The 15,937-nt window shown below is 35.9% G+C and overlaps 1 protein-coding gene across 2 annotated transcripts in view; it reads left to right on the forward strand.

Annotated features, from left to right (window-relative positions):
• The window catches only part of ndst3 (N-deacetylase/N-sulfotransferase (heparan glucosaminyl) 3), a 64,715-nt gene that overhangs the window by 42,155 nt on the left and 6,623 nt on the right, over window positions 1-15,937 (forward strand). For both annotated transcript variants that reach the window (XM_079852861.1, XM_079852860.1), the window contains 6 exons: window positions 5,118-5,300; window positions 7,252-7,348; window positions 7,925-8,048; window positions 9,215-9,389; window positions 11,199-11,369; window positions 11,488-11,597. In XM_079852861.1, coding sequence (XP_079708987.1) covers window positions 5,118-5,300; window positions 7,252-7,348; window positions 7,925-8,048; window positions 9,215-9,389; window positions 11,199-11,369; window positions 11,488-11,597 — 860 coding nt within the window. The remainder of the gene's footprint in view (window positions 1-5,117; window positions 5,301-7,251; window positions 7,349-7,924; window positions 8,049-9,214; window positions 9,390-11,198; window positions 11,370-11,487; window positions 11,598-15,937) is intronic.

Here is a 15,937-nt window from a genome sequence, read left to right on the forward strand (position 1 = left end):
AACAAAAAAGTTGTCAACGTGCCATAAATGTATGATAAGAGTCCAAGTCTTTTGGGATAGCTTTCAGAGGGGAAGTGAATGTCAGAGCTTTAAAAAAAAGAAGGGAAAAAAACAGGTTAATCCTAAAAATAAAAAATATATATATTTGAAATACATTAATTTTATGCTATATACTACAAATACATTTACATATTAATGTACTTAATTAAAATACCCTGCAATTGTACTTTTAGTATACTAAATTGGTATACTTAAAGTCTGCTAAATTAGAACATTGAATTTTGTATTTAATGCACTTTAGTTATCCAGAAATTGTGCTGAGGTCACACTAAAGCTATACTTAAGCTATACTACATACCAGTAGTTATTAGCTTTTGAAGTGGATTTACTTAATGTAAAGTTAATGAAAGTTCTCATGAGGATTGTAATGTTTAAAGCAGATATCTTAACAAATGTCAGTAGACCGGGAAGATTTTAAAACGAGCCATTCATTCATAAATACGTAAGATCGCTGTGAAAATACAGACCGGAAGTAAAAAGATAACGAGCGGAGCGCTGAAAGGGGGCGGGGCTACATAAGGTCTATACTTATGCTAAAGTGAAACTATTGCAAGTATACTTTAGGTACACTTTAAATATCTTGCATTTTAAAACTGATATTATACAGAGATCATACTTTCCTTACTAATAGTGGTATTAAACACATTTTTATTTAGGTTTTGTTTAGTGTAAGTGGATAGAATATACTATCTGTACTTTTGCTATCTGTACTATCTGTATTATTAAAGTCCCCTTAAAACATGAACTGTGTGCGTGTGCATGTGCGTGTGTGTGTGTGTTAATGCCATGGCCAGGCAAAGTCATTATGCGTATACATGTGATAATCATGTTGCGCCAATCTGAACAAGTAGGTCAAGATTAATACTACATAGAACAGAAAAAAGAGATCAAGTTGGATTTTGCAGGTGTACTGTATAGAACAGAATAGAATAGAACAGTAGAATAGACATTTATGTTGAGACTACTAAAAGTATATACAACATTAAAACTGGTTTATTATGGTGAGCTGACTAGAATACACAATTAACAGTATAACATTTTAGTTTTCTAGTAAAATTGATTGTTGCTTATTGGGGAATGAAGAAAAGTTTAACTTTACCTGCTCTTACAGTATGTTTGGGATCGTGTGTGTTTGTTAGTTTGAGTGTCCAAGGTCCAGTGAGCAAGCTTTGTTACAACTTAGCCTGGTTACTGAAAAGTTCTGTGATTCACCAATAAACTTTATCTTTTACAATCTACAAAATGTGTCTCAGATGGCAAAATTGTGGACAAAATTGTATAGCGTGAAACTGGCTTTTATTGAAAAATAATTATCCTTGTACCAGAGTAACATTTGGAATAAAAGGATCAGTATTATAATAATTATATATAATATTGATATTATATTAATTATAATATAAGAAAGAATAATTTAATTCACTGTGATTTAATTAAACAAAAAATACAAATTAAATTGATTCAATTGATTGTAAAATACTGTTGTTTCCATTTTTATATTTTGCTACTTATTAATATTTAGAGTTTAGAATATTTATTTCTTTAATATTTGCTATATTTAGATATTTAAATATACTATTTATTATATTTCATGATTATTTATGTATTGTATTCACTGTTCTTCTGTTCAAACTCAATGGAAATGTAATTTTGTTGCTACTGACCGTTATGTAAGGCAAAAGAAGTTTGAAACATCAAATACAACAAGATGAAATGAAATTGGAAGACTGTTTGTTGGTTTATAAAGGTAAACATCATGTTACATGACTACACATTACAGAGAGCTAAGTCTTGCTTTAAGAACGAATGATGCAACCAAAGAAGTTCACAGTAACTGTACTTACAAACGAAGTACTATTTATTAAGCCACTTGTGTGAACTTCACGTCCCAATTTTAGACCTTTCTGAAACGCTAGCTGCCAAAGTGCAAAGGTGAGCTGTGTGTGTGTGTGTGTGTGTGTGTGTGTGTGTGTGTGTGTGTGTGTGTGTGTGTGTGTGTGTGTGTGTGTGTGTGTGTGTGTGTGTGTGTGTGTGTGTGCGTGTGTGCGTGTGTGTGTGGTTGTGTGTGTGTTTCCTGGTTAAATTTTCATGTCTTTTCCAGGCTAGTGATTTATAATTCTGTCAGGTCCTGAACCTCTTCCAGAAGGAACATCTGTTTGGAACCCTTTAGATCCTCTCGGTGTTTGTGTGTGTGTGTGTTCAATAGGTAGTCCAAATTTAGCTGTTAAAATGGTAGCTTGTGCTGGCATTCTCAAGTGTGTGTTGGACAAGCAGGATAGATGCTTTTGGACCTGAGATCCTTTAAGGATGCTTTTTTTTTTCACCTCTTTTTTTTTCTTGCTCTCTTTCTTTGCCCTGGCTGTTAGCGCTAGGTAAAATGAATCATATGACCTATGGCTGTGTGTGTAGGCGTTGTTGCTTTCTGGTGTCTATTTTACAAAGTCTATGTGTGTGTTTGTTATTGATTGCTGAAAGCGCAGCATAAATCATATCTTGATCAGTCTGTTTGTGGTACAGCAGAACTCGTTCAGTGGTCAGATTGATGTTGTGTATATGGGAAAAGCCTGTGTTCTTATGTGTGTGGAGCAAAGGCGAACATTCACCACAATCCCACCAAAATACTTTATAATACTTGACATCTTTTTAATATCACGGGTCCCATTCGTTTTCCCGTGAGGGTTAAATTGAATTCAGCGGCTGCGAGTGTGTACGCGAGAGTGTGTGTTACACCAGTCCGGCATAAAGCATGCCAGTGTGACAGAAGCTGCTAAACTTGTCTCATTATCCCATAAATATTCCCCGCCCTGCTCACGGTCACCTAGCATCCCATCCATCAATCAAAGCCTTCTGCCATTGCTGTGCCGCTACCACATCCACTGCAACCTTCTGAGGGAGCCGCACTTAGACCCTGATACAGAGTCCATTACACGCTCCAACCAGATCCTGGCTGATTATAAAACACTTTCAGCTTACAGGAGACTGCCTGTTCTAATGGATCACAGTCTTCTCTTTTACCTTCAATTTAATAAACAGATATATATATATATATAATATAGCAGATCTCATTTCATGATAAATGTAGGAGTTATGTGGAAAATGAATTGATGTCGGTGCTAAAGTTCTGCTAAAACCAGTGGATGCTTAGTTAGCTGTAAAGTTTGTGCTGCTTCTGCTGTCTTTTGTTGTTTTGCTGGTTCATGTACTTACGTGTTTATTAGAGATTGACTGTTATTGTTTTTTATAATTGAAATGAACAACCGATTTTTTTAATTACTTTGTAATGTGTGAAAGAGAGTAGAAATAAAACAATCAAAGGTAAAAACATAATGTCCATTATAAATATTTGTTATTATTATTTTATTTATATACAGTATTTAATTGACGTTAATATTAAAAATAGTATTGTTTACATTATTGCATGTTTACAACTTTTCATTTATGCATTATTACAATTTACAATAACTGTTTTCTATTTTAAAATGTAATTTATTCCTGTGATGAAAAAAGCTGAATTTTCAGCATCATTACTCCAGTCTTCAGTGTCACATGATCATTCAGAAATCATTTTAATATGCTGATTTGCTGCTCAAGAAACCTTTCTTATTATCATCAATGCTGATAATATTTCCATGTTTCCACAAAATATACTTTTTTTTTCCCCTGGAATATTTGATGAATATTTAGAAACTTTAAAAAAAAACGCATTTATATTTTAAATGCCTTTACTGTCAGTTTTGATCAATTTAAGTGTTCTTGCTGAGTAAAAGTAGACACCAAACCTTTGAGTGGTAGTGTATATTTATTAGTAGTAGTAGAGTTTTATTTTTTTAATGCCATTACATTTGTGTAGCGTTGAACACTATTGTTTCCTGTTAAATTCACAGTGTTTAATGGCATTGTTTGGTACTATTACTTTACATACTTTAAATGGGATAATCCAATATAAAAGGACTGATTACGTATTAGTAGCTGTAAAACAAATATCAATCAAGCAGATTATCAGTATATGTCATTTTATGTGATTTTATTGTAGAAGTGAAGGATGCCATGTTTCAGGGCCGTCATTGAGGAGGGACAACTGGGAATGTTGTCCCGGACCCTGTGATGAGAGGTGCCCCTAAAAGGTCCTCTATCTCATTGCACCTGGGTGAGTAGAGGAACCACCCATAAAAACCTTGCCCTGGGTCGGGTGTATTTTAGCGACGGCCCTGCCTGGCATTACTGGGAGTGTGTGTTTTAAACTAGGCCACATATTCCCTCTCCTCTCCTCTTGCAACGCAACCTACTAAACCAGTCAAGCATAGAGACCCAATAAAACTTCTCCACTCTTCCTTTTTCTCTTGTCTTTCCCCCTTCACTCCTCTCATCTTTTCTCTACTCTCAGCAGACCCTTGTTAATTGTATTGATCCTAATCTCCACAGACACTGTCCGCGAATGACCTTACTCTAGTGGATTACATCAGAACTACAGCTCCACTCCACATGAAGTGGACGCATCCGCTGGGCTTACCTCATATGAAAGACCGCTGATCGGCCTGCAGTAATTGAATGTGCCCCAGGGGTGCCATGAACCACCCCATAAAGGGGCTGACGCAGGAAATCAGCACACCCTAGTGAAGTTTACAGGGTTGCTAGGCGACATTTAGCCTTTATCAAACAATGCCAGCAAACCAAATGATCAACATCACCTCAACATCTGCTGGGCTGTTTACAATACATGTTTGACAAATAAAATCATGCACTAATGCGACTAAAATGGACAAATGTGGGTTGGTTTGTATTTAAATGGTTTTCTCTCTCTCCTCTAATGCTGTTATGAGAAAAGGTGTTAGTATAATGGAGGAGCAAAGGTTTAAGACCTGAACATTAATATACACAATACTGCCACCTACAGGAAACACTGGGATATTATAACTAAGGTCATCACGTTCACATTTGTCACTATAGCTGAAATTAGCTTAAATGTTATAGTAGCAAAGGCAGCTGTTTACTAATGACAATTTTAAGTATTTACTTATGATGGATGAATGAAAAGTTTCTCTCTTTGTTCCTCTCTGTAGATCAGTATATTTATGACTCATCTCTCCAACTATGGGAATGACCGCTTGGGATTGTATACATTCAACAATTTGGCTAACTTCCTGAAATGCTGGACCAACCTGAGGCTACACACACTTCCTCCCCTGCAGCTCGCACACAAGTACTTCACACTCTTCCCGGAGCAGAGGCACCCGCTATGGCAGGTCAGTCATAGAAAGACACAAACTGTCTTTAATTCAAATATTTGAATTTATTTACGATTAACACGTCATGAGTTTCCATAGTTTAATGAGAACTGGTTATGAATTATATTTGAATATTAGATCAGAATTTCAGAAGGATTTCTAAAGAATCATGTGAAACTGAAGACTGCAGAAAATTCAGCTTTGCCATCAATTAATTATTATTTTTTGAATAAATTTAGAATAAATTGCATTTTAGAATATACTCAAATAGAACACATTTATTTTCAATTGTAGGAATATTTCAAAATATTACTGTTCGTACTATATGTTTGTGTTTTTTGGTTTTGGTTAAATAAATGCAGCCTTGTTGAGCATAAGAGACTTCTTTCAAAAACATTTCAAAATCATTTTATTTAATTTTTACATTTTTTTCCAGTTAACCATTTTTTTAGACTTCTTAAATACAGTATCCTTTACCTTACATAAAATGCCCTCAAGAAGTTACCACAGGGAAAAGCAGTCCTTTGCAATCTGACATGTTGTTAAAAAGCCTACTCTCTGCGGCCTGTAGGCTATGTAACTATCTCTGTACATCAAGCACTCCAAGTCTCAAGTGCACACAGACCAATGACAAGCCACCAGAAAATGAACAGTTGCACTTTACAACTTCTCACAGGGACGACGCTTGGATTTATGGGGGTTTTGTACAATTTTAGCATCTTTTTCTAAAGCATTTTTCTGTGGTTGTTCAAATTTTGTTTTATATTTAAAGGGCACCTATTATGCAAAATTCACTTTTACATGGTGTTTGAACATAAATGTGTGTTGGCAGTGTGTGTACACAACCACCCTATAATGATAAAAAATCCAACCAGTGTTTTTTTTTTAAATCCCCAAAAATCATAAGCACTGTCTCAGAACGAGCTGTTCTCAAAATCTATGCAATGTGACGTAGAATTGCACAAGCCCCGCCCACGACTGTTGATTGACACTCCAGTTTGAGCATAGACCCGCCTTGAGTGAGCTAAACACCATACTGTCTATGGCTAAACACAGTCCGGTGAGTCCGCCATTGTTTCGACGCTGGAGCAGCTGTAGAACGTCTCCTAAAGCGATTGAGGTGTTTTGTTTTTTGGATGTTAGAATAAACATAGCAGTCTTCATTTACTCTCGTTGTTACTCGAGGATTGATCTGTACAACTGCTCTCGTGAACTCCCAGCTTACAGTCTCCGGAGCGACAGGACTAATGTTAGCAGCTACTGATCACAGCAGAAATGAAAGTGAGCGCGCACTTTATGACAGCTCGAGCTCATCGAGTCGTTTTACAGATATACAGTTTACCAGTTTATAAAGCACCCACTGAGAAAGGTGTGTATATTTGTTTACTGTTAGTTGTAACGAGTGTTTTGTGTACTTCGCTGTGTAACCGCATCTCATTAACTTTTAAAGGAGACACACTAAAACGGCGTGTTTTTCTCAGCCCCCCAAAAATGACAATTTAAACATGATGTAAAAAAATATCTGTGGGGTATTTTGAGCAAAAACTTCACATACACACTCTGGGGACATCAGAGACTTATTTTACATCTTGTGAAAAGGGGCATAATAGGTGCCCTTTAAAAGATGCCGCATATAGGTGTTAACAGGTAGAACTACAAAAAAGATGTCAAGTGAATTTAATATTGTCCTGTTCTCGACATAAATTGCTTATTAAATTGCTGCAGTAACAATTACAGTACAGACATACAATATGTCCTGAAAACGAATTCCATCCGAATAGGTTTTTAGAATATCTATTAATATCATCATATGATATCTGAATATGATCCCAAGGATGATCCATATACTGTACAGACATCGAGCTACAGACAATGACCTGTCCTCTGTCTCCGTGCTTCTGTTAACAGATAATATATTGATTTGATTGAACTTTATGCCTGATCCCCTTTATGATGTTGTTTTTTTTAGAACCCATGTGATGATAAACGGCATAAGGACATCTGGTCCAAAGAGAAGACCTGCGACAGGCTGCCCAAGTTCATGGTGGTCGGACCTCAGAAAACAGGTAATTCTGTACTTCTGTTACGAGAGCCTGTTTCTTCCGTCTTTCCTTTTGCAGGGCTTGAAAGCCGTGTGTGTGCACGTATCTCCTCGCTTCGCTGTTCCCCTTGATCCTGCTTCATATCTCACCTTGTGCTGCTAGAAATGATGAAAGTGCAACCATGGGCGTTGAGCTTGAGAGGAGAACAACACAGACACATCCCCAGAGGGCTGAGGGTAGAACAAGGGAAAGACAGAGCGCTGTTTTGGGGCTGTAAGGTTTTGATTGGTGTCAAGACACTGTCTTGTTAAACACTTCTCCTCTCTGCACTCATCTTCTTTCCTGCTGTATCACAAACTCGCAACACACACTCAGAAGAAAAAAAATCCATAAGGTAAATGGGGTATTGATCCCATGTCTCTTAGTTTCTTGGTCTGTGGGCTGAATCTCCTGGCCCGAAATGTTTCTCTTCAGCGCTATCAGCTGCAGATATAATTTCATCATTAGCAGGGGAAGGGCGCGTTGATTTACTTCTCCTCCTTTTTCTGTTCTCTTCTGCCCTCCTCCTTTCTCCCTTCATCTCTTTCTCTCTCTCACCAGGCACGACAGCACTCTACCTCTTCCTGATCATGCATCCCTTCATCTCCAGCAACTTCCCCAGTGTGAAAACATTCGAGGAAGTTCAGTTTTTCAACACCAACAACTATCACAAAGGCATCGACTGGTGGGTGTGAAACATGTACTTGTGCTCCAGACACTTTTGTGCATGGGTTTCACTTTGTTAAAGGTGTTTTTGGCTGAGTATGCAATGGTTATGATGTCACAAAATGGTGAAGACGTAGCTCATGAATATTAATGAGATAATACACAAATAATTTAACATGATTTCATTTTACATTTAATAATTTAACATTTTGATAAATATATATAAACTACTTGCAATTGTGAATTATAAGTCTGAATTGCGAGATATAAACTTGCAATTGCGATAAAGTCAGAATTGCGAGTATTAAAGTCAGAATTGCAAGATATAAACTTGCAACTGCGAGAAATAAATTCAGAATTGGGACTTTTTTTAAGAATTGGGACTTTTTTCTCGCAATTGCGAGTTTATATCTCACAATTGTGACTTTATAACTCCCAATTTCTTATGTCACGCAATTCTGACATTTTTCTGTTGCAGAACATAGTATAGACTTACATAGTATAGAGAATTGGTTCATGTCCAAATTTAAATTTAAATATAAATTATAATATTACAATCAGAAAGGTTTTACAAATATTTTTTACATCTATTTCTGTCTGAATTGCTATTGTGACTTAAGTTCTTCATTTCTAATATCAAAATATTATTAATTTATGAATTGTGTGTGCTAAAATCAAAGTCATAAAGCTCCTAACATGCAGAAAATAAAACAGAAAATTACATCATAAAGTGGACCCTCTTTATGGAAAGTCTTTTAGAATATCTCTTAACATGATTTGACCTATGACAGGGCAAAGCAAAGTTGAAAAACCTTTTGGAAATAATATATAAGATGATATGCGGGGGGGGTGGGGGGTGGGGGAGACTTATTAATTCATGGCCGTAGTAATAACAAATTAGCACAACATATCTTGAACAAATTAATAAGTTGTGGGAACCAATTCTTAATTAGTGGCTCCATACATACAGGTATGTATTCAATGTGTTAGGGAAATATCTTCTTACTAGATTTATAGATATTAATAACTAAAAGATTTTTCCATTTTCCTTATCTAAGAAACTCTTATTTGTCATTGGCCCTGATATATTCTCGCCTCAAGCTATTTGAAAAAGTGGAGCGGACAAAATCTGATATGGCAAAATGTCCCACCGTTCTCTAACTCAATACACCTCTCTTCTCAAAGGTACATGGAGTTCTTTCCCATACCCTCTAATGTCAGCACAGATTTCCTGTTTGAGAAAAGTGCAAATTACTTTCCGTCTGAGGAGACGCCCAAACGAGCCGCTGCTCTCCTGCCTAAAGCCAAGATCCTAACTCTGCTGATCAACCCTTCAGACAGGGCGTACAGCTGGTACCAGGTACGACACTGACCAATTACAAAGCAAAGACTAGTAGAATTGCCCAATCCGAGTTGTGTGGGTGGATTAAAGAGACTGCTTGTACAGTAAAAGAAAATCAATGCCATTGATTATGTACACTACCATACAAAAGTTTGGGCTCTGTGCTTTTAAAGAAAAAAAAACATGAACTCAAACGTGATTGTAAAGACATTTATAATGGTAGAGAAGATTTCGATTTCAAATACATGTTGTTCTTTCTATTCATCATAGAATCCCAAAAAATGTATCACAGTTTCCACAAACATATTAAGCAACTGTTTTCAACATTGATGATAATAATAAGAAATGTTTCTTGAGCATCACATCAGCATATTAGAAGGGTTGATCATGTGACATTGAAGACTGGAGTAATGATGCTTAAAAAAATTCAGCTTTGCCGTCATAGGAATAAATGACATTTTAAAATATATTAATAGAAAATAGTCATTTTACATTTCACAATATTACTATTTTTACTGTTTTGATCAGATAATTGCTGCCTTGGTGAGCATAAGAGACTTTCAAAAACATAAAAAAATCTTATCGACCCTAATCTTTTCAATTGTAGACAGACTTTTGGGTCATGTAAACGCCTTTTGTGGAATATCCAGAGTAATGGAGCAGTCATTTACGTCTGCGCATGTCCAGACAAAAATCATTCTGCTTTTCAAAATCAGACTTTTGTGAAAAGTCAAGCTGTCAAACAAATACGTCAGAATACATAAAACATTAATGTGATAGGTAAAGGATAGGTACATGAGAATGAGAATGAAAATACTGTAAAGAATTACTAAAATCCAGATTAATAAATGCATCAAAATAAACTAAACCCATTTATTATTCCATAAAGGAATTACATAAAACATGTCTTATGTTCATATTATCATATCCATCTTATTTTAAATATACTATTGTCATGTTATATTCATAGTAATATTCAAAAATATTTACGTAAATCAGAAAGTCATGTGCATGTAAACTTTAGGAGAGCAAGATTTTTCCAATAGAAGCGGGTTAACTTGAGTTAAAACAATACAAAAATCATCCATTAAGCTGAAAAAAAGCTTTTTTCAACACCAAAGGTATAGAGCTTAAACAAATACCTGTGCAGGTCCTCATGACTTCTCCAGACCTATAGAGGTTTGATATTTTCTTATACTTTAGTACACCCTTTCAGTCTTTTAGTGAAAGTAGTATATATACAGTATATATTATATACATGAAATCACTCAGGGTTTGTGTATCATTGCTTGGTGGATGTACATAGGATCCAATCATGCACATGTTCATGTGTGATATTGTGGAGAGATTGAATATGTGTAAGTGTGAGTGATAACATCACCGGGTGTAAACGCGAGTTAGAGATTGTGTCATCAACAGGATGCACAGGAGGGCACAGCTTGAAGCTGCTATACTGCACATCACCAGCACATGAAAAGAAAAGCATTGCAATCTCATATCCTGTATTAAAGAAACATTGATTACATTTAATTAAATACCATTTAAGCCCTGCACATTATCTCGCTTATTACATGGCTACTTAACAAATAAATATTATTTTGAGTACATTGGATCATTGGATTATCTTACTTGCAGATCATCTTCAGATGAGGAAAAAAATAGACCATTACAATGTTGGCCTAACAAGACAGGCAACAATATTACAATTATACAAAAGTAGTTGACCAATTTGCAATTGATGACCAGTCAGAATCAGATTAAATACTGATATTTAAGTCATTGTGTAGTTGGTTTTGGTTTTTAAAGTAGTTTTAATCTCACTGGCAGCATCAGAGGGCTCATGAAGACCCAGCAGCATTGCAGTTCAGTTTCTATGAGGTCATTTCAGCAGACCAGCTCGCTCCACCTGAGCTGCGCTCTCTCCAAAACCGCTGTCTCGTACCTGGACTGTACGCCACACACCTGGAGAGATGGCTCACATACTACCCTCCAAACCAGGTAACACACATCTGTCAGTGGTTAACTCTGAACCAACCCTTGCTGAGTTCAGAACTTTAATTGGGACATTTTTCTGAATCCTCTACTTCTGTCTGTCTCTCTCTATCTCTTCCTGTAGCTAATGATTATTGATGGACAGCAACTGAGGAATGACCCAGCTAAAGTGATGGACGAGCTTCAGAAATTTCTGGGTGTCACTCCTTATTACAACTACTCCCAGGCACTCACGTAAGGCTCACACACATAAACACACACCATATGTTTTATTTCAAGTGGGGACCATCCCAGTGATTTTTAAATTTGCATAATTACAATTACTATAGACTAACTTTAACCCCAAGCCTGAACTTTTCTAATTGTAATCTTTTATTTTTATTTTTTAAAGGAAGTATCTTATGCTCTCCAAGACTGCATTTATTTGATATATACAGTAAAAAAAAAAATTTGCAAAATATTATTACAATTTAAAATGAATTTAAATGAACTTTTCTACTTTAATTTATTTTGAAATAATTTATTATGATTTTTAAGCAGCAATTACCCCAGTCTTCAGTGTCACATGATCCTTCAGAAATCATTCAAATCTGCTGATTTGGTTATTTCCAATGTCTTTACTGACACATTTGATCAATTTAATTCATCCTTGCTGAATAAAAGTATTCATTTCTTTAAAAAAAATACTGACCCTAAACTTTTGAATGGTACACAATCAAAATCTCAAACTGTATATAATGCACAGGAAATGCAAATGCGAAAAAATGTTAAAGGGATAGTTCACTTTGAAATTAAATTTTGGTATGTTTTAGCTTACCTGAAGGGCATCCAAGATGTAGGTGTCTTTTTTTTGCGCAGTAGTTTCAATTTTGATATTTTTAGGTCAAACCGTTCTTGTCTGACAGTCATATCATGCAGGTCTATGGTCACGGTCTCAAAGAGCATGCACAGAGTCCAAATTAAACAATTCCCCATCGTAAGTACACATTGATGGCCTAAGACACGAAACGAGCGGTTTGTGTGAGAAAACGAACAGTATTTATATCGTTTTTACCTCTTATAACACACCCACATCCAAGTGATCTGAGGGCGCGGGCGCTTCCTGCTGTGTGACGTGTACGCAGACTGGTGCATAGATATATATACACTAGATGTCGCATTAAAGACATTCGTTCCAATGAACTGCCGTAGCCAATGCGACATCTAGTGTATATCCCTATGCACCAGTCTGCGCACACGTGGTGGTGTTATAAGAGGTAAAAACGATATAAATACTGTTCGTTTTCTCACACAAACTGCTCGTTTCGTGTCTTAGGCCATCAATGTGTACTTACGATGGGGAATTGTTTAATTTGGACGATGGGGAATTGTTTTAATTTGGACTCTGTGCATGCTCTTTGAGACCGTGACCATAGACCTGCATGATATGACTGTCAGACAAGAACGGTTTGACCTAAAAATATCAAAATTCAAACTACTGCGGAAAAAAAGACACCTACATCTTGGATGCCCTTCAGGTAAGCTAAAACATACCAAAATTTAATTTCAAAGTGAACTATCCCTTTAATCTCTAATAATTTAATGATAAAATAAATGTCCCCACACTTTATGGATGTAATCTTAAAAGTTTAAAGATGTTTTAGCCACTGGCCTGCAGTCCTCCACTGGTGTTCGCATTACCATTTCAATCATTGACGATGCTTCACTCATTGGTAATATTACGCATGTTGAATTTGTTGAACACTAAACATTAATGAAACGGTTATAATGTCCAATTGAATAAATTAATTTGCATTGTTGTTGTTTTTTCATTAAGTACAAAACCTATTGAATAAATTGCGAGCATTACAAATAAACAATTACTTTATGCAGCTGTGTGATGTAGGTCCAGACAATGTAGTTGTTGTTTTTTATTTAGGTTTTATTATCTCTCTGGGAACATTTGGTCCCCACTTGGATATGCAAACGAGATCATACACATACTTACTGTACGCACACAGATGGACACAGGCTCATCCAGAGATACGATACAGGAGTAAGCCTGCTATCCATGCTGTCCCTAGTCCCATGTGTTTGAGAATCAGCTGATAAAATGAGTTGACAGATCCGTGTTCTCAGCAGTTGATGCCTGTATAATCTATACAGAGTCTGAATGAGATTAATTGTGATAATTTGGCTGTAGCCATTAGCACCGCATGAGAGGAAGAGGATTAACTTCATCTGGCCTCTCCATTTAAAAACAGCTCATTAGGCATCTGACACTTTCTCTGTGTTAAATTGCTCTTAAAGTGTCATGTACATTCTCACAATTCTGAAAACATAATAGGAGTCAGTGAGGAGAGGAGGGAATGGTCTGCAACCTTTGGGTTACAAGTCTGACTCTCTAACCATTAGGCCACGACTGCCCCATATTTGAATGATTTATAGAATCTATAAAAGAGTTTTTAGAGTTATAAAAGTCTAAAAGAAAACAATTTTCACAACAAATCTTCTAACAACATTTGCTAGAGAAGTTCATCTTATACCTTTAGTGTTTTTTCTTTTCTCCAGAACACCATGTGGTAACACATATGTGAAATATTCCTCACATTAAACCACAAAATTAATATGATTTTTCACAGAGTGAAATGAAGGCAAATATATATATATAAAAATGTGAAATACATGGTTATAAAAAGGTAGAACATGCCAAAAATAAATCTTTAAAAAAAGAAATACCTAGCCAGTGAGAAATGTTTGTGGCAGATACATTTTCTTTGTCCACCCACCATTAGCAAGTGTGGTAAAATGTTAATTTTGAACCATGTGCATAAATCATATTGTATTTTAACATATTTAATGAAACTACATTTACTCATTTCAACTTTGGAAGAGAAAAATATGTCAAAAGTCCCTAAATAAAAAGCCTTTCCTTTAAAGTAATGCATACCATAATTGTATAGAAGAATATTTGTTAGTGTGTCCTGAACCAATAAGGACCTAAAAGAAAAGAAAAGAAAGAAAGAAAAATAGTCGCTGCTTGTGATTTCGCATTGTGATCAATGGTATTATCAATACCATTGACATAAGAGGCCGAAAGATTAAAGATCCTTTTCAGTCCCTCTCTCTCTCTCTCTCTCTCTCTCTCTCTCTCTCTTTCTCCCTCTCCCTCCCTCCCTCTCCCTCTCTCTCCCTCTCTCTCTCCCTCTCCCTCTCCCTCTCTCTCCCTCTCTCTCTCTTGTGTGTGTTAAATGCTCTGTGAGTCTCTGCATGTGTTCTCTACCACAGACAGCTCCATCAATCTTTGGCTTTTATTAATAACCTCCCTGTGTAGTCTCTCTCACTTCATCTCTCCACACATCTCCTTTCATTCTCTCTCTCATCATGCCTGTTTCTACTTTTTCTTGTTTTCTGTCACTTTCATTTACGGTCACTTCTTTCTGTGGCTTTGCTCTCCTCATTTCATATTTTGTTTCAGTCTCTGTCTTTCAACAATCATCCTCTGCTTTTCATTCGTCTCATATGTCATACATCACACCCTCTGACTCTGTTGTTTTCATCTCTTTTATGGGTGTTTCTTGGTTACTTTTGGCCTTGTTGAATTTTAAAATAAACCGTCTTAAAACATACTTTTCACACTCACTGGTTTAATTTGTCCTCTAAGAATGTCCAACAGTTAATGTACAAGCATTACAGAAGAGTTCTCTCATTTTTCCCAAAACTAATGAATCTCCATCACATCACATAATATTTATTGTGTTTCATAACATTCTTTGAAGGAAATTAATATTTTAAACATTTTCTTTTGGAAAATGTGAAAGCTAACATTTTATTCATCCTAAAAACACACAATTAAAAAACATTTGCACAATTTTGCATATCAAAATGCATGGGAAACAAACAATGGGTCTCTAATAATCGTGTGGATTATTACGTATTTGTACACACAGGAGAACTTCTCACAAAAAATAATTCACAACACATGATTTTTTTTCTTAATCTCGTTCTAATGTTAGTGAATTTATAGTATTTTAAATTAGCGGCACGAGGTTAGTTATTTGCATAAAACACGCCCAAACCATCTCCATATAACCTCCGCATAACCTTTCCTTTACAGCCTTTCGTCACTCTCGTCAACATGCCGCTCTCTGCAGACGCGCTCTCGCCAGATCCTCGAGAGAGAGAGAGAGAGAGAGAGAGAGAGAGAGAGAGAGAGAGAGAGAGAGAGAGAGAGAGAGAGAGAGAGAGAGAGAGAGAGAGAGCGAGCAATGCCAGTTGTGTCATTCTCAAACCTGTTTAAACACCATAAACACCTTTAGTCATACATTTTTTATAAAATAATAATATAATTATAGTTGTGTTAAGATGAAATAGGACTTCTTTGCACGATTACATGTGGTTTCAGTTGTTCCAAAAAATTTCACACATTTAGAATTCATTTTAGTACGAACATTTTTGGTGCATCATTATTTGTTCTTGAAAACATTCATATGTAGATTTCACACACAAATTTTTGCATGAGACCCCAATGTTCCCAATAATTTGTTTATGTATTCATTAATGTGTAAAGATTTTTTAGCCACTGGCCTGCAGTC

The sequence above is a fragment of the Squalius cephalus genome, assembly GCF_949319135.1.
Source record: "Squalius cephalus genome assembly, chromosome: 2".
In the NCBI taxonomy this organism is placed as follows: domain Eukaryota; kingdom Metazoa; phylum Chordata; class Actinopteri; order Cypriniformes; family Leuciscidae; genus Squalius; species Squalius cephalus.